This window comes from Myodes glareolus, chromosome 18 (genome assembly GCF_982192425.1).
Source record: "Myodes glareolus chromosome 18, mMyoGla1.1, whole genome shotgun sequence".
Classification (NCBI taxonomy): Eukaryota; Metazoa; Chordata; class Mammalia; order Rodentia; family Cricetidae; genus Myodes; species Myodes glareolus.
In genome coordinates this window covers 64,988,000-65,013,163 of record NC_142043.1, presented here as the reverse complement: position 1 = coordinate 65,013,163, position 25,164 = coordinate 64,988,000, and the positions used below count along the sequence as shown (strand labels likewise).

The 25,164-nt window shown below is 39.3% G+C and overlaps 1 protein-coding gene across 4 annotated transcripts in view; it reads left to right on the top strand.

Annotated features, from left to right (window-relative positions):
• Zfand3 (zinc finger AN1-type containing 3) overlaps nucleotides 1–25,164 on the top strand; it is a 243,572-nt gene that overhangs the window by 143,564 nt on the left and 74,844 nt on the right. Inside the window, exon 1 of one of the 4 annotated variants that reach the window (XM_048451276.3) lies at nucleotides 3,679–3,755. The exons of the other annotated variants lie outside the window; for them this stretch is intronic. Within the exon in view, the coding sequence (XP_048307233.1) occupies nucleotides 3,740–3,755 (16 nt within the window). The 5' untranslated portion in view covers nucleotides 3,679–3,739. Of the gene's footprint in view, nucleotides 1–3,678; nucleotides 3,756–25,164 lie in introns of those variants that run through there. 4 annotated transcript variants of the gene reach the window in all.

Below are 25,164 nucleotides of genomic sequence, written 5' to 3'. Positions count from 1 at the left end.
GTACTAATGAAGGGGGACGGTGTACACACACACACACACACACACACACACACACAATGTTTTTAGTCTGATTACATTAGTAAATATTTCTAAAATACAGAACCTATTCCCACTCAGAGAACATATTTGTGTTCTCTACTCAGATCTACCTTTGATTCAATTACAATTAAAATCTTACAAGATAACATTAAAGTTAACTTAGTTACTATGCTTTCCTTAAACACTGCCCTCCCCCCAAGAAACACTACTTTAAAAATAAATTAGTTCCAGTCTTCATCAACTAATTTTAGTGGGCTGGTCTGGTACACAGTCTAATTTATGTTACCTTGACACAAACATCAATTGAAGAAATGTTCCCAGATTAGTAGGAGGGTAAGCCTGTGGTACATTTTTCTTGATTGATGATTGATGTGGGAGGGCCCAGTTCTGTATGAGCAATGCTGCTGCTGAGTTCGTGGTTCTGGGTGCTGTAAGAAAGCAGACTGAGCAAACCATGAGCAGCAATCAGTAGCCAGTGTTTCTCCATGGCCTCTGCATCAGATTCTGCCTCCAGGTTCCTTCCTTGCTTTTCTGTCCTTGGTAATGAACTACAAGTTATAAGCTGAAACAGACCCTTTCTTCAAGTTTATTTTGGTCAGATTTTATTATAGCAATAGAAACCCTAAGTGAGGCATCCAGTGAAGATTATGAATTAAGAAATAAAACTGGTGTAGGTACAAGAAATGAAATGGTGTTTCATGGATGGAGAAAACATGATTTTCAGTACAGGATCACAGTGTCTTCTGCAACCTTGTTTGCATGAGATTCAGGCAGGAGTGAGGCAGGTAGGGCTGTTACTATTGCTGTTTTCTCCTTGTTGCCTTGTTCCTCTTCTTTCTAACATGACATTGCTTGCCTTCTGATGAGATCCAGCCAGTTTGGCTGGATGTTAGGAAGTGCACTCCATCTGGTTTCATTTTTTTAAAAGAAAGATTTCTATGTATGTATCTGTGTGTGTCTGGACCATGTGAGTTCAGGGTCACAGAGGCCAGCAGAGGGCTTCAGATCCACTAGAACTGAAGTTACAGCAGGAGGTTGATTGTAAACCTCCTGATGTGGCTGCTGGGAACTGAACTCAGGTCTATAAGAGCAGTACATGCTCTTAACTGTTGAGCCATCACTTCTAGCCCTTGACATTTCATTTTAAAAGTTCTCCCCAGAGATGGAATTGTAGGAATTTAAAACTGTGATGTTTGACAGCCAAGGGTGGTGAAGATTCTGAGTCCCGCTGGGTGGTAGGAATGCAGCAGTGTCTTCATCCTTCCTTTCACTGAACTGATCCAAACCCCTATCCCTAAGGAGACTCATGACTTGTGTGGGGGGGTGAGTGGTAGGTGTGTGTAGGGGTATTTTTCATACACAGTAGAAAGAACCAGATCAAGCAGGTCTTCACATGGGTGTTTGGCATTCAGTTAGAAACACCGCCTTTCCGTTCCACAGTGATTTCAGCTGGTATTTGAAGCTAGTTATTAGTGTGTCCAGTGAGCCATGAGTTCCTGAGCTAGCTCAGTGTTTTTAAAATGAAGTCGGAAAGCTTGATTTGCTTAGTTTCACTAAACTACTGTTCACATGTATTTAATGGCACTTTTGTGGAGACTGTCTTTTCGTTTTGTGAGCATTAAGCTGTAAACTGTTCTGAAAATATAGCTTTAGAATTTCTGTATTTGATGTTTGAAAGATTAGCTGAAGGAGATACCTGATGTTTGTGTCCTTCTGGAGAGAGATATCCCTTCTAATTTAAACAAATAAAACCAGTTATTTTTTAGATGTACATTTCTTCCACCCCGGGGGGGGGGTTTAATAACCTCCTTTATGTTTTACTTTTCAGACAAAGATATGGGCCTCTTTGATTCACTCACACACACACACACACACACAAACTATTTTTTCAAATTATAAAAGATGATTTCCATATCAACTCTTTTGGATCTTTATTTTTGAATTTTGTTTTCTCTTTCTAACTACTTAATTCTGCTTTCCTCTTACCATGTATTTTTTTGCTGTGCAGACATCAGGAACTGCACTGTTACTGCCCAAGAAGTCACTTCGTTAGTACAGCATTAGTCTTAGCAGGGTAAATGTGGTTTCAAAATGACATATGTCAAATAATGTCCCCTCCCTCCCTGCTTCTCCCTCCCTCCCTGCTTCTCCCTCCCTCCCTGCTTCTCCCTCCCTTCTCTCTCTTGGTTTTCATATTTCTGTTTTTCTGTACCTTGTGGAGGGAAATACAAAGACCCCAAACCTGTCCTTAATTGTGGAGTGGCCCACATGGCACAGACTTTAAAGACAGAGAAATAGTCAGGCTTTGCTAGTCAACTGTTACATGCAGTGGAAATGTGAATATACGTAGGCTTCTTATTTTCCTTATTGTACCTACCTCTGTGGCTATGGAAATAGCAAGATAATATATATATTGACTGTATTTTTAGAGTCAGGGTGTAATTTGTGATCCAGTGCCTATCACTTCTCTTTCGTTCCTGTAACCTCAGCAGAAATTGGAAAAACAATTTAGACAGTAGAATAAGTTGATGATAAAAGTGTGTTCCAAATTATCTCATAAAGTTCAGTGCTTACATGACACTGTTATAATAACAAAGAAATCTCTACGGTGTCATCAATGGTGTTGTTTACAATTGAGTAGTAGACCTGTTTTTCAGAGTGAAGAACTCTGTTATTAAGGTAAGAGAATCACTCAGCGGCATGTGAAAAAAATGGTGGGTGGGGTTCTTTTTTAAAGGAAATTTAGCAGGCGCCTCTTCTCACATTGCCCCTTCGACCATTTACAACCGCATATCGTGTAGATTGCTGCAGGTCTTCTTGCCAAATGAGTTTTGTATCTCTAAGTTAATTTTCTGCCAGAATCCCTTGAGGCTGATGGCTGGTGTTTGTGTAGCCATTAAGCACACTGCCAGGATGTGTCCACTCCTTTCCACCTCTCCCATTAAACAGCTGTCACAGATTTGCAGACCTGCCCTCTTGCTCTGCAATAATTATAGCGAACCATGGTGTACGATGTAGGATGACCTGTAAAGGAACTGGTCAAGTTGTCGTAGGTAGCACAGAAGGGAAATGTAAATCCTGTCATCAGATGGATCAGATTTATTAGAGTTTTTACCTGTATAACTAGAAAAGATAGGGAAGGAATTGAATTGTTTAAATTCTGGTTCTTGGTTAACCTTTCCACAACTTCCGACCAGTGATATTCAGCAGTTCTGAGCAGCACATATTGGAGGAGTCTTCGGTTAGAAGCTCTCATTAAAGTTGTGTGTAGCACCCTGCTGAGCTTTACAATTGGTTTTGAAATGAAAATCTGTTAGATTAGAGCAAATATTATCCTAGCTGTGGTGATAAGTAGTGTGGAGAAGATTAATGGTTTGTCTGTGAAAGCCAGTGAGCATTAAGTCTGCTGCTTCAGTGCCCTGTTTGAAAAGGTTGATGTGAGAGAGGTGTCAGAGAAGGGGGAATGATAGTGATTCCACAGAGCCTGTCCCTTGATAAACCCACGGCAGCTTTAAATTTCAATTATACCCTCAAGGGTAAGGTAGACCCTGGCAGGAAACCACCTCCTTAAATGATATTGAAGAGTCTGACTTCTACTTTCCTGTCTGTAGTGTACCTTTTCCCTTTTCTGTTCCTCAGGTAAGTTGTGGTTCTATGATGTGCCTTTAGGAGCAGACATCTGAGGATGCATGGGTGAAACATGACCAGCAGCAGAGGTAAAGCCTCACTTCCTCACTCATCACACACACTACATTGAAGCTCAGGTTGAATGGTGATGGGGATGCCATTGTCACCTAGATTTCACTCCGAAGAGCTGCCAAGGGCAGTTTTCGCTTTTCTCATTCAGTTACAAGAGCCTGTTTTTGAGCCCATCTGTTGGAGCGGGAGAGTAGCATCTACACTGTTGAATGCAGTGATGCCCTGGAAGAGAAGGAGGAGCTTAGATGAGCATTGACTGCGCCTCCAGCACTCAGTATGAGTCTGTATAGCATAGTGGACTAAGGATGGTTTCCCCACCTTTCTAGTCTTGGAGTTTGGAAGTCAATTATCCTTATCAAGACTAAGATTACTCCAGGCAGTGGTGGCGCACACCTTTAATCCCAGCACTCACGGAGGCAGAAGCAGGCGAATCTCTATGAGTTCAAGCCCAGCCTAATCTATAAGAGCTAGTTCCAGGACAGGCCCCAAAGCTGCAGAAAAATCTGTCTCGAAAAACCAAAAATAAATAAATAAAATAGTAATTTTGAGCCGGGCAGTAGTGGCACACACCTTTAATCTCAGCACTCAGGAGTCAGAGGCACAGATAGATGTCTGAGTTTGAGACTAGCCTGGTCTACAGAGTTCCAGGACAGCTGGAGATACACAACCAACCAACCAAATAAATAAATAGACTAAAATTGCTTTTTTTGTTACATTTTTTAAAAGTGTGACATCCTGTAAACTCTTGTTCAAAGGACTTTCTATGTCATCAACACCCTTTCCCCCAAGATCTTCTTAGAAGTACATTCTCAGACCCTGCCACTGACCTACCAAGTAAATCATAAGGTGAGCAGGCATCTTAACAAAATCTTGAAATTATCACACATCAGAGTTTGAGAAGCCCTGTAATGAATGACACCTGCTTTCTGATCTTAGCTTTTGCTCTACTTTTCCTTTGTCCAAAGCAAGCAAGAAGACGGTAAAGAAAACGGAAGGAAAGGCCTTCTGATTATGAGTTTATTGTCAGTGCTGTGCCGTGCTGCTCCTTCCTGGAGCTGCTGTTTATTAAGGTGGTTACTTCTGCCCAAGTCCACAGCACACACAAGCCAGCTCATTGCTTTGCAGGTGTTTTAGGAGCAGCAGCTACCATTTATTGAGTGCTTTATTGTGTTCCAGGCACACTAAATTTAAAAAGGAATTCATCTCATCCATTTATTGTTGTTGTCTGTTTATTCATGTATTCTTGTGGGGGGGTTGTGGGTAGGTGTTTAAGCTAGGGAACAACCTCAGCTGTCATCTTGAAGAATGCAACCCACCTTCTTTTGGTCTCAAGCTTGCTAAGTAGGCTAGAGTAGGTTGCTGGCAAACCCCAAAGGTCCTTCTCTCTTTGCCTCTCCAGTACTAACCTTAAAACTATGGAGATAACAAACATTACCACATGTAGCATTGTTTATGTGGTTTTTTTGTGGATTGAACTCAGGTCTTCATGTTTGCTGGGTAAGTACTTTACCAACTATGCTGTTTCCTCAGCCTGCCTCTCTTCTTTATAAATGAGGAAGTAGGCTCAGAGGACTTAAAGGGACTTTGTTAGTTCACATAGCTCCTACATCTTCATACAATTAAGATTTGGTTTGAGTTTAAAAACTGATTAGTGTACATTTTCTTCCCCTTTGCCAGTTAGTCAGATTTCTTCCTAAGAGCAGACAAAAAGAAAATACTTTTCACTAATTTGTAATTACTGACTTTTGGGTGAATGTTACTTTTGCCCTCTTTGCCACAGTGCAATTTGAGAGAGTATCAAGTACAGACCGAGTTCACAGGGGATGAGAGTGCTGGTAGCTGTACCCCTGTCTGCTGTCTCTTCTGCTATTGCCCTTGTGTTTCCTATGATACTGTAGAGAGCAAATATGTGTCATCCTCCATAGTGTAGAATTTGTGGGATGTAATAGTCTAGCCATATACACACACTTATATTCGTCTATAAGGCTAGGGGGCTTTACAGATGAGCCAGTCAGAGGTTGCATGGGTGTGTGTGTGTGTGTTGTGTGTGTGTGTTCTTTTTTATTGTTTTTGTTCAGAAAACTTCATGGGTGAGGGACGAGTTCATGTGTGTGAGGTATATTTTTAGTTAGATATTTTTTTTCATTGGCCATGGTCATCTGATAATACATCATTGCTGACGGCCATAAGACATTTACTAGCAACATAGACATTTAGTAGCTTAAAAAGTTCTAAAAACAGAGGTATATGAGCAACATTTTTTTTAAGAAATGATTTATTTATATACTATTTATACAGTATTCTGCCTGCAAACAAGAAGAGGGCACCAGATCTCACTACAGGTGGTTGTGAGCCACCATGTGGTTGCTGGGAATTGAACTCAGGACCTTTGGAAGAACAGGTAGTATTCTTATTCCCTGAGCCATGTCTCCAGCCCCAAGAGATATGTGTTAGTTAGCTCTATTTACCCATATCATAGTACAAATTTCAAAACATTCTGTATATGCTAAAATATGTAATTTTCTCAAACTATTTAGAAAGAAAATTTGAAAGTTTTAGAGTCTAGAATGTATGCCCTGTAATTCAACTTTTTGGCATAGAAAACAATTCTTTTTGGCAAGAGGAAAAATACCTAAATGTAAGATCAGTTTCATACATCTGTAAGAAAAATGTCAGTACGTGATCAAGACAAAGGTATCTTTACCATTTTAAGTAAGTGGTAGCTATGTTTGGCATTCACATTTACTACTCTGTCTTTGGTCTCCAACATGTGCAATTGCTGTGCAAATTAGTTCATTATTAGGGAAAAAGAAAAGCCTTTTTTTAAAAAAAAGGTTTTCATGATTGAAGCCATCACTGCATTTAATGTCCCCCCCCCAAAAAGACATTTCTTTGCTCAGCCTTGCGGTTGTGCTAACAGGTATGTGCACCCAACAGAATTGAACAGTAGGTAGGTAATTACTTGCGTGTGTTTTTTGACAGTGCCACTCATAATAGCTAAGATGGCATAAGCCCATCTAGTCATTATTGGGTGAGCGGTTAAACCAGAGTAATAACAATAGATAAAATAATACATGGGAGTAAAAAGTGAAAGAATATTGAAACACTGAATGGGAGAAAGAAGACATAAAATATCATAGAGTGTATGATTTCACTTACATGACCTTTCCAAACAACTCTGTGCAAGTAAACTAGGGTGGTGTTTTCTTAGAGCTGGTAGTAGGAGTTGCCACTTGAAGGAAGGAAGGGACAAGGGACTGATGGAGGGTGGGCAGAGGACAGGTACTATGTGTGGAGGTTGGAGGTTAACTTTCAGGAGTTGGTTCTTGCCATCTACTTTGTTTTGAGAGAAGCACATCTCTCTCAGGTGAGCTTAAAGTGATTTTAGCATCTGACTAAACGCCTGTCCTGTATGTTACCTCTTATAGCATTTTGACAAAATAATGGTGTTTCTCTCTATGTCTGTGTGTGTGTGTGTGTGTGTGTGTGTGTGTGTGTGTGTGTGTGTGTGTGTAGGTGTAGAAGTAGTATAATACTAGATATTTCAGAGCAAATTTAGCTTTAGTTCCTGTCTGGACACTGTAGACAAAGTTCTAGGTTCAAGTGTTTGAATTGGTTAGTGTTCACTAAGTAGCAAGTTTGTTTGTTCGTTTGTTCATTCGTTCGTTCATTCATTCATTGTGGAAATAGGAAATTCCTGTTTTTCATATTTTCCCTGTTCAGGATAAGAGTTCTTCAAGACTGCAGGGCTCCAAGGACAAGACCCTCATGATGCTTAATGGACACTTGCCTCAAGCAGAAAGCTGTTGTTTGTAGATGCATGCTGTGTCCTTGCTCCGATTCCTTAGGATTAGCAATAGTTAAGCCATGCAGAACATGACGATTGCCTTCCATGTCATTTTCCCTCCTTCTTTTGAAGGTGGTTCTTCCGATTCTGAATCTAGCAGTATTTGGAATGCCTCATAGTTGACAGTTGTCTTCCCACAGTTCTTGCTCAGCAGCCTGTGTAGGAAGGAGTTGCAGAATCGTCAAGGTCCCTCTTAAAAATACCATAGCTGAATAGCAGAAAGCTAACCTTTTTTTGTGTGTGTGAATATATTTTAGACAACAGCTTTCTCTTAAATGGTACCTCTTTTTAAATGGAGCATTCTAAATTTAGAATATATTGTTTAGCTACTTTTTTGAAATTTAGTCTGTCAGTATTAATGATAGTTCTAAAAATATCAAGCTGGGTGTGTGGAACTTTGTAGCTTTCTAGAGCTTTGAGAGAGCATTAAGGAATTTCGAAGCAAGCACAATTTTGAAGAATTTCATGGCTTTGGTAGATATAAAAAATTAATATTTGTGCAAATTAAACAGAAAAGGGGAAGTGATGTGGGGTTCTCCTCTGTATGCTGTGAATATTATTGGTTAATAAAGGAACTGCTTTGGGCCTATAGCAGAGCTATAGGGGTACAGGTCTAGGTGTGGGAAAAACTAAACTGAATCCTGCGAGAAAAGAGGCAGAGTCAGGGAGAAGCCATGTAGCCCCGCTGGACACAGATGCCAGAACTTGACCCTGTAAGCTACTGCCATGTCACAATACACAGATTAATAGAAATAGGTTAAATTAAGATGTAAGAGTTAGCCAGTAAGAAGCTAGAGCTAATGGGCTAAGCAGTGATTTAAATAATACAGTTTCTGTGTGATTATTTCGGTGCTAAGTGGCTGGGAACGAATTAGAGGCTGTTGCTCCCAGCAAATGCTTTGAAACCCATCAGCATGTCTTAGGAAGGGCAGGGCATGACAGTGAGCACAATACTGACTCAGCACAAGTTCTTAGGAAACCCCTAGGCAGTTCTGACTGATCACAGCTGACCCCTCAGAAGCAGAGCATTCCTGCTGTGGAGTCTTCTTGCATTCCTTTCCTGTGTTGTTCATGCACACCTTATGCGGGACTGGACAACATGGCTTCTCTAATAAGGTGTCACTTAAATGTGGCCAGGCCAGCTCTCAGGGCACTGTGTTAGGTCCACAAGTGCTCCTGGATTGCTTAGAATTTGTCTTCAGTTCCCTACAGTCAGGAAGGCTGTTAGTCTGCTCCTTGCCAAAATACCAAAAAGACCATCAGTCTCAGGAAGGCTCTGCCTTTCCGTCTCTATGTTTTGTAGTTTATGCACATACTCTGCATACAAACCTTTTACAAGACAGTGGCACTTGTGAATTGGAAAACATAACTGACAAGTTTGGAATTCCTGGTTATTGGAAATCTCCACTGCTGCCAATGTAATAAGCCAATCAGAACGAATTGTTAAATCCAGGTTTAATGAACAGAGCAAAGTAACTTCTCGGTGACCCTCAGGAGGGCAGGAGAGAAATCATGAAGCAAATGTGGCTGTTAGGTCTTAAGTAGTTTATAGGTGTGCTCTTGAGCAGCCCCCAAGGAAGGGCTGACTTTTGGCCTGCTTTCTCAGGGAGTTTGAAGAGGTCAGCTTCAGGGGAGGGGCCACTCCTTGGAGCACTAAGAGTAGGCTTTGGAATGTGAGGAGTGAGACCTGAGCATGGAATGGGGCCCCAAACTGGAGATTCCAAACACCCCAATCTCTTTGGGTATGTATGGAGGATGGCAGCAAGGCGTCCACCTAAACAGTAACTTTATAGCTTCCTTTATAAATTTTGAGCAGTGTTTGTAGGCACCAAATGTCTGTATGGAAAACATATTAAGAGAGTTTTAGCAAATAATTACATGAAATTTTCTGTATCATATTATATTTTACACTTGTTTATTTTCTAGTCAAGATGTCATAATTATTTTCCTCCACAGCTCTTCATGGTTTTAGGCACCATCTCACTGTAACTAAAGGCCGTTCTACTCAAGGTTCTTCTTGTACTTACGGAATAATGTACTCATGGAACTGACCCTTACTTTGTGGAAAGGCAACAAAATAATGTCAAAGTTAAGATGCTGGTGAGGGAATTCCAGGTTGCAGCTTTTTACCTTGTCTTGAAGTGTGCAGTTGAATCTTGTTCTGCCTTATACAGGGTAAGTTTCAGTTGCTTTCCTTCCTCTCTGAAGAAAGTATAGAATAGAATCGAGCCTTTTTTTTTTTTTCCTGCTGGGAAGAAATTACTTTAATGACTCATAATGTGGTTTTAGTTTGTCTTTTCTGGGTTAGGGAGTCAGTAGGACCTGTAGCCCCCTTAGTATTGGGTCCATATCCATATTCCAGTTGGGACTGAATTTCTTCCCTAGAGAAAAATTAGAGCTAGTCGAAAACACATTAAAATATAATCAGGTCTATTAGGTCACTACAATCATCTTCCTCTTGTTTTTGTGTTTGGGTCAGTATTTCATACAGCCAATGAAGCCTTTGAACTGATTTTTCTGTCCCTGTCCAGTGTGCTGGGATCATAGAGCCGTGCAGCCATACCTTATAGTGTTGTGGTAGATCATCTTTCAACATTACGCTATTCATTCATTCATTCATTCATTCATTCATTCATTCATTCATTATGTACACATGCATGCCTGATTGATTGATCGATTTACTTCCTTATTTATTTATTTATTTAGTATACAACATTCTGTCTGCATGTATGCCTGCAGGCCAGAAGAGGGCACTAGACCTCATTACAGATGGTTGTGAACCACCATGTGGTTGCTGGGAACAGAACTTTTTTAAAATAGAGAACCTTTTACTTAACCTTTGACAGTTTCAAACATGAACAGTGCTTTTCTTAAAAATAGTTTTTTGAACTGTCTTCATCTAAGGTATATTCAGAAGCCACTGTAAATTGAGGCCACCTTTCTGACTGTTGATCTCATGTGCCCAGATGACAGTCATTTCACAAGGGGATTTTTTTATAAATTTTCAGCTGTTTGATCTCAGAAAAAAAATTTCTGATTTTACTTTTACCTTTACTTTATGTTATTATCAGTTCTTAAGTAACATGTGAATAGTGGACATTAGATATCTTCCTTGTGTTATCTTACTTCACTCATGAAATATTCATTTGGCTCTTCAGTACCAGGAAAAGGCACAGCATTCTGGTTATGCTTGACATATCTCATAGTCAGTGAGTAAAGGCATATATCTAGAATATTTAAAGAAGTTCTACATATTAATTCAAATGTTGATACATTTTTCTGCTTAAAAAATAACCTTGTGGGAGCTGGTGAGATGACTCTGCAGTTGAGCACTGACTGCTCTTCCATAGGTCCTGAGATCAATTTCCAGCAACCACGTGGTAGCCACAAGATCTGGTGGCTCTTCTGGCCTGCAGGTGTACATGCAGACAGAGCACTCATACCTTAAAAAATAAATAAATAAAATCTCAAAGAAAAGTAGAAATCTTTTTTTGTTGTTTGGTTTTGTTTTTTGAGAAAGGGTTTCTCTGTAGCTTTGGAGCCTGTCCTGGAACTAGCTCTTGTAGACCAGGCTGGCCTTGAATTTACAGTTATCTGCCTGCCTAGGCCTACTGCTGGAATTAAAGGCGTGCGCCACCACCTGGCTGAAAACTAGAAATCTTTATAAGAAAAAAAACCCTGCATGAACAATGAAAGATGTGAGCACCTAACAAAAGAAGAGCTAATCAGTTAAGAATGTGCAAAATAATTGGTAGTCATCAGAGAGAGGGCAAGAAGTGATGAGCTAGTGAGGGTGTACTGTAACAACAATCTCTAAGCACTCTGAACAGAAGAGGGCATCCTACTTTCCGTGTAGCTGTGTGAGGGTCAGCCAGTTGTCAGTTTGACTGCATTTAGAATTGCCATGAAAACACACAGGTAGGTGTGTCTTTGAGGGTTTTCCCAGACCATTTAGCTGAGGAAGAGCCACTCTGCATGGGCTTCAGGCCCTAGGCTATGTTAAAAGGAGAATGGAGTTGAACCAGAGTGCTTTATCTGCTTCCTGAGTGCAGATGCCATGTGATCAGCAGCCTTATGCTCCTCTGTGGCTTGGCTACCTTGATGAAATGGGTCCTTGGCTCTTAAAGCATAGATATCCTTGCTCCTTAGGGTGCCTCTTGCCAGGCAGGCATTAGGCCCAGTACCGAAGAAGGTTAATAATAATAATAATAATAATACTGTCATCAGAGCAAATACAAGCAACAATGTTTACTTTACATCGATCCATATTTGGGAGTCTTTATTTCTGTGTTGTTTTGAGTTCTATTTGTCATCAAATTACCTACAGCATTTTGTGTGTTGTTGCCTTCTGATAGAACTCAGATGTTCCAGATTACTCTGCAGTATATTTTGTTAGTAGAGGTGTAAGCGTGAGATGTTCGAATGTAAGAATAACCCAGATGGAGGGACTCCAATTGACTCACCTAATAGAGTTTTGCCAACTTGCTTTCCTGAAGGTTGTCCAGTATCTTACAATGGGATTTTCACCCTTTTGTAGCTATTTGGTTAGGAAAGCATATTTGTAGTTACCTCTTCATGGATCCAGAGGAGCATCAAGAAAATCCTTGTGAAGCCAGCAGATACATATATGATGTTTGTGAGAACAACTTGAAAGCTAAGGGTTAATTATCAATGTCCCCCCCCAAAAAAAACATTTTTTTAAATTGTGGTTTAAAAACTATTGTGAAATAAAATTAGTAGAAAAAATGTTTTAAAGGACTTGTTATCAAAAGCTGACAGTTGGTCTTCTTCCCAAGTGGGAACTTTAGTTATGTGGGAACTTTAGTTATGTGAGAAATGATGAGCTTCTAAAGAGTGGTTTTTAAAATATAATGCCTCCACCAGTGCTTAAATGTGATCTAGCCATTTTTTGTCTTTAAAAAGATTTGTTTGTTTTATGTGTCTCTGTGTGTGTTTGTACACGCACACCATATATATATAATATATATATGATATATATATATTATATATATATGAAGATGCCTGATGAAGGCATTATAGGTGTTGGATTCTGTGGGGTTAGAGTTATAGATGGTTGTCAGTCTACTGTGTAGGTGCTGGAAACCAAAGCACTGAGCCATCCTTCCAGCCTCAAAAAGAAAAGAAAAATTAAATTTAGAGACAGTCTTACTGTGTAACTCTTGCTATCCTGGACTTTGTTATGTAGACCAAGCTGACTTCAAACTCACAGAAATCCTCTTGTCTCTGCTTCCATAGTGCTAAGATTGAAGGTGTACGCCACCACTCCTGTGATCTAGACATTTTTAAAGGAGGAATGGAATTGAACAAGAATCATAGTTTATTCATCAAGTAGTATTTATTTTACATTTATGACAATTAAAGACAAGTGTTTTTAACCATTTTAAATTAAACAAATTATAGCAATGACTGTGTTTTAAATTATGTTATATGAATTTGAAGATCATACTACAAGTAACGAGAAACTAACAAGGTACATTACAATTTTATGTTGTCTTTATGCGTTCTGTATGTCGGCTTAGTTATCATTTCAGTAGCCCTGACCCACCTCCCCCAGACAGAATTTCTTATTGGTCTGGACCTCTCAGGTTGACTAGGCTGGATGGCCGGCATTGAGCCTCAGGGGTTTTCTGTCTGTCTCCTGGTGCTCGGATTACAGGGTGTGCCACAATGACTGGCTTTTATTGTTGTTCTAGGGATTGAATTCAGGTCCTCATGGTTGTGAGGCAATCTCCAGAGCCCAAGAATTCTTAACGAAAATTAAGTGCAGTAGTAGAACTTCATACTTGTTACGTTCTTTAAGCCTAATTTGTGCCCTGAACCCAACACTGAGGCTTTATGAGCCTTTCTCCTCCAGTATTGTGGAGGGGTTTCTTACACTGAGAAATTTAATTCTCCCTGAAACTTACAACAGCTTTAAAGATGTCTCTCTCTTGTAACACATCTCAACCCATGTTTGCTTTTTGGGGTGTTGTTCTATTTGAGCAGCTAGTGATGGTTGTTTGTGTTGTTCATCCTTGCCATGTAAGTATTGCTCTCTCTATTAGTACCAAGTATGCCTCTTTTTTCAGCTTAAATCAAGTGAGGGTTTGTTTTCAGAATCTTGAATAAAAAGAAGAGGGTAAGTGATAGTTGGGGGGAGGGCATGGTCAAAGGAGTATCCCCATGCAAATCATTGTAAAAACTTTTAGTGTATGTATATATTGAGGTTAAAGGGACAGCTTGTGGAGATGAAAGAGGAGCTCGTTGGCTGAGTTGGCCCTAGTCAACTCATTCAAATCTTTCTAACAGATGTTGGAAATCAAGATTAGTAGCAGATATTAGAATTGGTCTAGGCTTGTGGGGTTCTTTTTAGAGCCCATGGAATAGAAGAAAGGGTTGTAAGAGGAGTGGGGGACTGATGACACTATCCTAAGAGTAAACCATAGGCATTTGGACTTTATGTATATAAAGAATGTAAGACCAGCTGGGTGGTGGTGGTGCATGCCTTTAATCCCAGCACAGAGGCAGAAGCAGGCTGATCTCTGTGAGTTCGAGACCAGCCTGATCTACAAGAGCTAGTTCCAGGACAGGCTCCAAGGCTACATAGAAACCCTGTCTTGAGCCCCTCCCCCCCAGGAACGAACGAACAAACAAACAAAGAAACAAAGACAGACTAGTAAGGAATGAATCCACTAGGGATCCTGGGATAGAGAAGTGGGAACAGTTGGGAATAAGGAAAGGAAAGAACTCTTGTCTGTGGAAGGAAAGTGGGGTATCACTAGAGCAGAGAGTTTGAAAGATTTCTGAGGAGTCAGGTTATTGTCTCTGGAATTGTTAGCTGAAGTGGAATCAGGATAAATGTCATGAGAAATGAGGTGAGCGCTTGATGACTGCTGTCTCAGGGAGGTCATCTGTGGGACAGAGGAGAGTAGCTCCCACTGATCCATTCTGGGATGATTGAAAGACAAATTAGACCTTAAATAAAACTTACGTGGTTCTAGGATTAGGTTAAATAAAAGAGGGTATTTTAAAGGATGCAGTTGATTATCTTAGAGATTTTTAATTGCTCACTATGGCTTTTAAGAGAACACCAAACAATTGGAGCTGCAGATATACAAGCACAAAGAAAGCACAGGGGACCCTCAGACACATGGCACACACAGGGCACTGTCCTTGCTGTGCACTGGGTCCTTCCTTTAATCTTGGTACAGCTAGAGAAATGATAAGTCCTTGCAGATTGTATAAATCTCACAAACAAATGGATTGTTAGAGTCTCAAAGGGAGAACATTCTGGAACAATTTTGAATTCTGTATGATACTTTTTACTGGTTTCTAATGTAATTTTCTATCCCCTACAGGAATTTTAACCATTGTCAGCTTTAAAAGGCATCATTTACCCCTCTCCTTTAAAAAGACACAGTGTATTAAATTCTGAGAATTTCTTGTCTTAGACATTCATTCTCACAGTTTATTAGTTTTTAAAATTAGTTTTGTTTTTTAGTGATTTGAATCTTAGACTGAGGACAAATGTGTATTCTAAGAGGCTGTTTCAGACATGGGAATTTGAATTTTCTTCATTTCCAAAGATCACATTTTGCTTAGATATAATCCAGTATATTCATGGATTATACAGGCTAGAACCAGATCCATGCATCATTTTAAGTTTGATAAAAGGTATTGCATTATTTGTAGCATTTTTAAATTACATTTTTACTCAGATTAAAATTCTCTCCTGATTATACATATTTAATGGTTGCTTTACATCTGAGCAATGTTATGAAATAGAATAGAATGAAGATTAAGTTTTTATATGTTTCATGTTGACCTTTCTTGGTTTTTGGACACTGATGCATGGGGTTATGCACATACAGCAAGGTTCCTTTTCTTTGTGGAACTATGAGTTACAGTGTGCCGCAGCAGGCCAGTGAGAGCTAAAGATCTGTTGGTCTGGGTGATATCTTCAAATGTGACATCTTCAACCTCATTATGTTTGTTTACAGTCTCATTTTCAAAACAGATAATCACAGTCTAGACTTTCTTTTTTTTTTGAACCTTTTTTTTTTTCTTTAACAAAGATTCCTTCCTTCTGCTCTAATTCTGCTTATTCAGACCTGGTTTCTAAGCAACCAAAATGATACATGGCTGGGAATGTATACCTAGTATTCTAGCGATTGTGTAGCTTAACTTTGAAACCTATAAAATCCACTGTCTTTGCAAAAGGTGGTGCCCACATTCTTGGTTATCAATATCTATGTTTTGAGGAATCATTTTAAGTTTACATTGCTTATTAGTTTGTAGGAATTTCTTGTTAACGTAATTCTCTTTTTGTAAAGTATACAGATTTTCTTTCTAACAGTGTAAATAGTTTGGTAAAGCAAACTAGTAATATAAGTATACAGAAGATGTTGGTTCTACTACCACAGACCCATGCTAAATTTTAAAATGCTGTTGTGTAGTTCTCCTTTCTAGTGAAAACAATCATTTACTGAGAATTATTAAACAGAACAAAGTCTCTGGCAATTGTTCTAAGTACAGGCAGCAAATGGAGAAATTTTTAATCAAGAAAGCTATTAAATCTTTATGAGGACAGCAAGAGCCTAGGTATCTGAACTGTAGCTTCCTCTCACCAGCTCCAGGCTATGGAAGGTCTGTGCAGGTGAGTGCATAGCTACACTGGACTCTTTCTTTCCTGACTAATTCTGAGTCTAGGAATACCTCTGGACAGGCCTGAAGCATCTCTTTTCCGTATTTTAGCTCCACACTATGTATGCCCTATTCTGAACTGGTGTAGACTCCTGCTAAGAGGAATGGGGTTTTCTTGACTCAGGTGCTTGCCATGGGACCATACTGTGTCCCACAACAAACAGAATGAAAGTATGTGGGCACCTGATTGCCAAGGAAGAAGCAGACAACAGAAATGGTCTTGAGATAGTGCATATGTGCCACACTTAGGACAAATGTCATTTATAATTGCTTCAAAGTAATATAATTATGAATAAGTTTTAAAACAAGGTTTGATTAGTGATTTATGAAATACAGAACATCAATAACAAGGTAATTAAAATGAGCCAATAGAAATTGAGACTCCAGAAACTAAGTTACTATGAAAACTTTAAAGTCCAAAATTTATAAACTGTCTCATAAGGTGTCCAAGAACTGTAAAATCAGAATTGATCTTCTTTATAATGAATTATAACTTTATCTCTCTTGGAAAGACATACTCCATTTTTTTCCATTTAGCTGTGTGTATTGTATGTCAGACTAAGTCTTTTCAGAGCTTTTAAAAATAAAATATTAAGTAAGGAAAATACTCTATATTCTGAGTGTGCAATGTCATGCTCAATTTTTTTTTTTTTTTGCTCAGTTTTTAGTGAACAAAAGCCATAAGTAGCCTGGGACCATTTCTACCCTAAATGTTTGTCAGGTTAGATGTGTAATAAAACACAACATAAAATATCGGGGACCAAGAGGGAAGTATTTTTAGTGTTGTCTGAATCACCAAGCCTTGGTGGAGTGCTCACGTTATGACTTTCCAGAACCAGACACAGCTAGTAATCTGGGATCTGTCAGTTTGGGGCTATGCTTGCCCCCTCTGGATGTCATCTAAGTGCTATTAGAAAATTGTAATGTGTGTCATTCTGAGCAGGGTGAGTGCAGTTGTTGTACTCCAGCCAGTTGAAGAGGATGAGCATACCACAATGCTAGAGGAAACGATGAACATACGGTAGTGCACAGATTATACCAAGCATATGCATCCAAAAACAGCAAACAGGCCCTGCTTCTCTGAGCTAATTCAGTATTCTTTGTCCTCAGGAATTTAGAGTAATTTAGTGAAATCTACAGTTATAAAATTATATTTTTGTTTTAAGAATATTGTGAGGTGTTTGTTTAACAAGCATCCTAACCACCACCCATACCATTTCAAAGGTAGATACTTGGGTAAGTTCTTGAGATTTTTTTAAAAAACTTTATGTACATAGGTTATTTGTCTACATTTTGTCTGTACACCATGAGTATGCCAGAAGAAGTTATCTGATCATTTTTGAGACTGAAATTACAGTTGTAAGCTGCCATGTAGGTTCTGGTAATCAAATCTAGGTTCTCTGAAACAGAAGCCAGTACTCTTAACTGCTGAGCCATCTGTCTAGGCCCCTTGAATAACTTGTGATACATATTTTTACATGGTCTAGGTTGACAGTGAAGTTGGATGATACTGATTGAAACAATGTAGTAGGCAGGTAAAATATATATCATTTTTGTGTTGGTAAAGAAAACATACATATCCAGACCATTGTGGCACTTTGATTACGATGAACCCACATAGCATTCCCACAAGGGGCTTAAGCTTCTGTTGACACTTCTTGAACTCTTTTAAAAATCACATCCTTTAAGAATCACTTTTCCTTAGGGGTGCATGTGCAGCTTGTTCTTCTAGTTGTTCTGGTGACTAACTCTATGCCTGGTAAATGGACTAGATGTGGTAGCATGTTGGTGGTTTTACTCTTTTTACCCTTTACACCTTTGTCTTTTGGGTGGTGCTGCCACTCAGCTTTCAAGTAAATCACATGGAGGCTTACTGTTTCTTATAAATGCCTGGCCTTAGCTCGTCTTGTTTCTAGCCAGCTTGTCTTAGCTTAAATTATCCCATCTACCTTTTGCCTCTGGGCTTCTATCTTTCTCTATTTCTGTATACCTGTCTTTACTTCTTTCTCCATGGCTTACTGTGTAAGTGGCCCCTGGTGTTCTCTTTTCTCCTGCTCCTTCATCTCTCTTCCTAGATTTCTCCTGTTTATTCTCTCTGCCTGCCTGCCTGCCTGCCTGCCTGCCTGCCTGCCCCGCCTGTCTTTTCTCTTGCCTCGCTATTGGCTATTTAGCTCTTTATTAAATTAGATCATTGGGTGTTTTAGACAGGCAGAGAGTCATGGCTTCACAGAGTTAAACAAATGTCTTATAAAAGAATGCAATACATCTTTGCATCATTAAAACAAATGTTCCTGAGCATAAACAAACGTAAAACATCTTGAAATAATTTTCTACAACAGTAGCACGTGTCTTTAATCCCAGCAGTCAAGGGCCAGCCTGAGTCTATATAGAGTTTCAGGCCAGCCAGCGTGAGATAGTTAAGACCCTGTCTTAAACAACAACCAAATCATGTGTGTTTAAATAACTGCCTAATAGCCTGTAACTCAACTCTTTAATGTTTATTGCAACCATTGGGCGAATCAGAGATAGGGTGCATATATCTTTAATCCTTCCGTACAGGGAGTGGGTTTTCCTTCATAGGACCTAAATTGTATTAGCTATGAGGGAATGTGTGGGAGGGCAAGAGATGGTGCAAGTGCATGATAACAGAAAGGGCACCAAGGCCCAAAGTCGACATAGGGGAGCAGTATTGTTCCTGGAGCAGCTCACTAGCAGTGAAAAACCAGTGACAGTAGATTTTAAAGGGGTCAGTCAGTGCACCCAGTTGTTTTGGTGTTTTGCATGTCATCCTGCCCTTGCCTCCCATTGCCACTGTGAAGATGTATAAGGGTCCTCAGAGGAGCACTCTGTTGGAGCGAGTTTGTCTCTCTGTAGCCTGTTGATGGCACATTTTACTGTTTCCTGTTGATAAAGGCTGATGTGATAACAGTGCCGCCGTTTGAACTTGAAATGAATCTTTTCAACTGAAACTTAAGCAAATATACCATTTTAATTGGGACTGGAAAGAATGTACAGAAATTGTAAAGCTAGAATATTTTCAAATGACTGAGGTAAACCTAGTCTCCTAGGATAGGTGGTTTTCTGAAACAGGCTCCAAAGATACTTATCTGAGAGAGGCCAATTGAAAGTCATTTCCCTATTTGATGTTTTAATTGAATCATTTCTGGCATGGTTTACAGAATGCAGAACTGTCAATGGTTTCTCTGTGATATCAGTAGAGATCTTCATAGCTATTTACCTTTGCCAGATAGCATTAGTCGTTGATGTTTTAGGTCTAGAATGATGCAGGTCTTGAAAGCAAGGCTGCATCACACCCTTTGTGCTTCCTTTGGCGCGCACGGGGTGTGGGGGGGGAAATGTCACACTGTTGAAGCTGTCAGATCACATCCTGTTTAGACTTGGTTGGTTTGAAGATCAGGCCAATTGAAATCTGGCTAGGATTGCTTTGAAAGTGCAAGTAAAGCCACAGAGCAGAGCAAAGTGACAGATTTGGGGTAGGTTGGAAATAAAGTATCTGGTTTCTCAACTTGAGATCAACAGGCTCTATGGTTAGGCCTCTAAATTTCACAAGGAGCTTGCCAATTGCATTTTTCTCTCTGTTTCTTTGTATATTGTTAAGCTATAAAATTTAAGGAGAATATGAGATCTGTCTGTATAAATATACTATTTCTTTGACATTCACTTTTTTTTTGAAAGGACAGAAGAGATTATTTGGAAAGAATGACATGATTAAACAGTGTGTAGAAACTCAAGTGTTTTGTCTGATATTGGTTCCTAGCAAGTTGAAAGCTGAAATGTCTATAACTAGCTTCAAGATGTATGCAGACCATGCTGACTTAAATAGCCTCTTCACTCTTTACATTTATTTTATTTATTCATTCTTTTTTTTTTGGTTTATTTTTGTTGTTTTGTTTTGTTTTGTTTTTTGAGACAGACTTCTCTATCTAACTGCCCTGGGTGTTCTGGAACTTGCTTTGCAGACCAGGCTGGCCTCAAACTTAACAGATATCACCTGCCTCTGCCTCCTGAGTGCTGGGATTAAAGGTACGTGCCACCTTGTCTGACTTCATACATACTTTCATTCTTTCTTTGTCAAGGATTTCTTTTTTTTTTTTTTTAGTTAATGATTTGCTTCAGAAGGTTCAGTACGAGTGTGATAAATTCATAGAATGTGTCTGTACAGTACTTTGAGAGCATTTTTGGATCTGTTACTTAAACCCGACATATCTTAACTTACTTAAAACCTATTCAGTGGGATGTGTAGCCCTGACTCCTTATGGAGGCTCTTCAAGGCTATTCCCATGATTGTTGTTGGTTCATCAGTAGACTTCATTTAAATATAGTTTCAGGTATTAATATGGGCCATTTTCGATGCTTTTCTTTGTGACATCACCCACATTAAAAGAAAATGAGATTTTGATATTTTTATTTGATTATCTTGATCCTTTTCGAAAACATATACCTAAGTAAACAATTTTAAACTTAAATTCTTATGTATGTGATTTGTAAGTGTATGAGTAAGAATAATGACTTTTTCTTTTTAATTTTTAAGATATATGCAGAAAGGGAAAATTCAGATGTAGCACAAGATAAAGAAAAGATTCTGACACAGAAATGCATGCTATAGTCTAATCATCAGGGTTACTGCAAACTGACACCCGCACTTTCCAGGATTCAAAGCAAAACCAAACAGTTCAATGATGTAGCCATCGAATGAACCCTAAGGTAGGCAGATTACTAGTGAACATAGTTTGTAGGAACAGCCAACAAATGGTGTGTTTCACATGGCTATTTGTTCCATCCCTTGTTAGAACCAGGGGCCTTGCATGTGAAAGCTAAGGACTCATGGTGAGGGCTGAAATACACCTTACTTTTTTCTGGGACAGAATTACTGTTAAGCACTGTATGTCTGATATAAGATTTAAGCTGTTGGGCTGCATTGACTTGGAGCTAAACATCCTGAGAGTTCAGCCTGCACAGAACATAGTCATACTATTGACACTAAGTGGAGTTCACCTGTGTTGCACACCACCAATATTTTAAAGATAATTTCAGGTGGATAGCATCTACCTTTCCTCTCCTATCCAGAGTGCATTATCCACACTTGAAGATAAAAAAGCATAGTCCCAAATATATTATTTTAACCAAATTTCACTTGTTTTAACTGAGATTTAGATAAATCAGATTGGATCATGTGACTAGATATAAGGGATTTAATATCTAAAGATACCTAACAGAATAAAGACATCTAGTAGGTGGAGTTTTTTGTTGGGACCACTGGCTCCTAAATACCCAGAGTCTTAATGTTAATTATAAATGCTTGATTGATAGCTCAGACTTATTACTAACTAGCTCTTACAACATAAATTAACCCATTTTTATTAATCTACATTGTGCCACATGTCATTACCTCTCTTCATCTTGAACCTCCTGTTTCCTCTTTGTTTCTTACTTGCAACCCCTCTGACTTTGTTCTTTTTCTTCCCATTGTGCTTAGTCTGGTTTTCCCACCTAAACTTATTCTGTCCAGCTATTGGCTAGTCAGCTTCTTTTTAAAACCAATCACAATGGCATATATTCACACAATGTAAAGGGATATTCTCCACTTCCCTCTTTTTTGTCTACTTAAAAAGGAAGGTATTAACTTCATTGTAGTAAAATTATATACAACAAAAACAGTTATTAAGATTTATAGTTACATATTCATTCCATTTTATTTGACAAACTTAGAGAAAATATTATTTATCTTATCTTTGTAAGTTTAAATTTTTGTGTGTTGTGTTTTTTTGAGACAGGATTTCTTTGTAGCTTTGGAACCTGTCCTGAACTGGCTTTGTAGATCAGGCTGGCCTCGAACTCACAGAGACTGATCTCTGCCTCCCAAGTGCTGGGACTAAAGGTGTGTGCCACCACTACCTGACCTAGATTTTATCTGTTTATGTATTTTTGTAGGTATGACTGCTCTGTCTGCATATATGCCTACATTCCAGAAAAAGACATCAGATTTTTTTTTATAGATGACTGTGAGTCACTATGTGCTTCCTGGGAATTGAAACTCAGAACCTCTGGAAAAGCAATCAGTGCTCCTTACCACTGTAAAGTTTTATACCTGATTTACCTTTTTTTTTTCATAACTAAGGAAAACTTTAAGTCTAATTATTTAGTCTTTAGCTTTTATCAAAGACCCCAGAAAGTTGAAATGTTATCTGACAACAGGGACATCTGGCTGCCTGGACAATCAGCCCAGAGTTCTTCTGTATTGTTGGGGGTATCCATCTTTGTCCTATAGACCTAGAATATCTGATGGACAAATGTCCTACCTTGTCTGGGCAATGTTTAGCAGTTTCTTTCATTTGCATCCTGCTGGTTCAATTTGGGCAGTATACTGTCAGCAGTTGAACCAAGGGCACTTTCTCTGTCCAGGTGGCTAGCTTTGCCTTAAATAAAGTAAACTCCACACCAAATTTCCTCAGTGCCTCTTTCTGAGAATTCTGGGAATCAGGCTCTGATCACCAGACTTCACTGGCAACACTACCTGCTGAGCCTTCTCACCCTCCCCACAACTGTTCTCTTGAGGGGGCGTTTCCCTTTTTAGCCATGTTTAAATTTGATTGTAGAATCAACGGGGGCATTCAAGGGTTTAGGTACAAAACTGACATAGAAATTTGGACTTTATTGGGAGTTTTACTATTTTTTCTCACGATCATTCTTACTGCTTTGTGGAGAATGGGTTACAGTGATCCAAAGATTTCTGCTGAGTTGAACTGATGGAATCTGGCAGGTGAGACATTAGGCTGGAGTGGTAGTGGAGAGGTGTGTGTGGTCAAGAGATTCAACAGTTGTGAATGATGATGCTTGCTGAGACTTGAAATGGAGAGTCAAGGAAGGGAGTGCTCCCCAGTCATCTGTATTCAGCCTCTAGATGAATGCTATTGCTAGTGCTATGAGACAGTAGGAAGAGCAGTAAACAAAGGTTTAGTTCCCAAGAAAGTACACAGATAGAACCTGTTGCGTCCTATGTTGCTTGTTCTGAAAACCTGACTGGGACAGTGAAGGAATGAAGAAATGACAGTTCAAGAAACAACAGACATGTATACAGGAAGCTGGGGTTGAGTGGACTATGCTTCCTCGGATAGAGGGCACCTACTACATCTTCTGGATACTCAGTACCCAGTGTTTTCTTAAGTACAGCGTGACAAGGAGGGGTTAGTTGGTCTAGGTAGGAGGTCTCTGTAAGGAGGCAGTCTCAAGTTGCAGTTACCTGGGAGGAAGAAAGAAGCTGCATTTGCTAGTTCTCACATATAAGTCAGTCTTTTTGAACCAGAGGAAAGCTTTGCTCTCACCTCTGAGCTTCACCAGGGGAAGGCTTTGCCATTTCTATGGGTTTGAGGCAAAGGGCTTTTTGACATGGCTGTGCCCATGTCAACAATACATATTCACACAATACTTCATCTGGTCTCGGTCTCTGTCTGTCTGTCTGTGTTTCTGTCTTTCTCTGTCTCTCTGTTTTCCCCCTTTTCTCTGCGCGTGGGTGTGGATGTGTAGGATGTGTTTAACTTGTCCAGAAGCTTGCAAAAAGCAACACAGCTTCTTTTAGTCTATTGTGAGGTCCACAGTCTCTGTAAGAACCAGAGACACTAATCAGCATGAGAAGGTAAGAATCTGGTCCACAATTTCCTACTTCATCATTAACAAAGCCAGAAGAGATGATTCATGAAAGAAGTTTAAATGATCCCAGTCTCAGTGAGATCTGTTTTCTCTTTAAACTATGTAGTTTAAAGGTGACTGACTACATTGCAAGGTTTTGTAACTAAGCTTATTCATGCTTAACTCTTGCTTAAGCTAGTTTTTGCTTAGACCATTAACCCAGGGTAACATCTAACTCCTAGAATTTTATTAATATTTTAATCGGAAGACTAAAAGTCTAATTTATGAATTGACTGGCTCATGGTTTTATAGCTTTTTAAAGTATGACACCCAAGTTGGTAGAGGGTGAGGGCTCTAGTCTCTGATAGAAACTGAGAAGGCAGGAGGAAGCTTAGAACTCTGCTCTATTAAAGGAAGTTTTTATGTAGATCCTGCATGAACCAAACTTTGGAGACACAGGAAATGAATTTTTATTCGTAAGTGGGTTGAGACAAAACTCTTGACAACATTCTGTTTTTATCTTTAACTGCCTGTTTGAAACATGAAGTACTTTATGGTATGAAATAACCAAACAAAAGCTTGCAGTGGGAATAGGAAGTTGGAATCTGCACTGAAGGATGATTAGGCTTTGGAGATTGGAAAGGAAATGTGGGGATGTGTAGAGTCCCTCCTATAAGCTCTGAGTGTCCTGTTCCTTTAGTTACAGTATTGCTGTAGAGGGCAAGCCCAGACAGGAATCAGTAACTTGTAGCCCAAAGCCCAGCTCCAGCCCTCACTTGTAGCTGCCCATCCCTACCATGTCCCACTGTATCAGGAGAATGAATGCAGAACTCCTGGCAGGAGCCACACTTGGTGTCCCTCATAGATCTCCACCTGCCATGATGTATAAAACCAGTTTTAGTGTCTATAGTTTAGAAGCTTTGGTACAGCAAGCCAGATCATCCCACTGAGTAAATGGAATGATGCAGTAATTGACTCTGTTGATGATGGAAATAGAAACTCGTGGTCTCTGAACATTCGAGTGTAAAGATGCTAGCCCCCCTAGGAACTGAGAGCGCTTACAAAGGTTCACAATAGTAAATGGTAGGCATTTTAAATGTGTCCCAATAGTGGCATTTTGGTTTAGATTTATTTATTGTGTATGGGTGTGTATGTAAGTTATACTTACATGGTTATAAACACACAAGAAACAATATCTTGTAGCTATTTTCAGGTCAGTTTATTTAGTT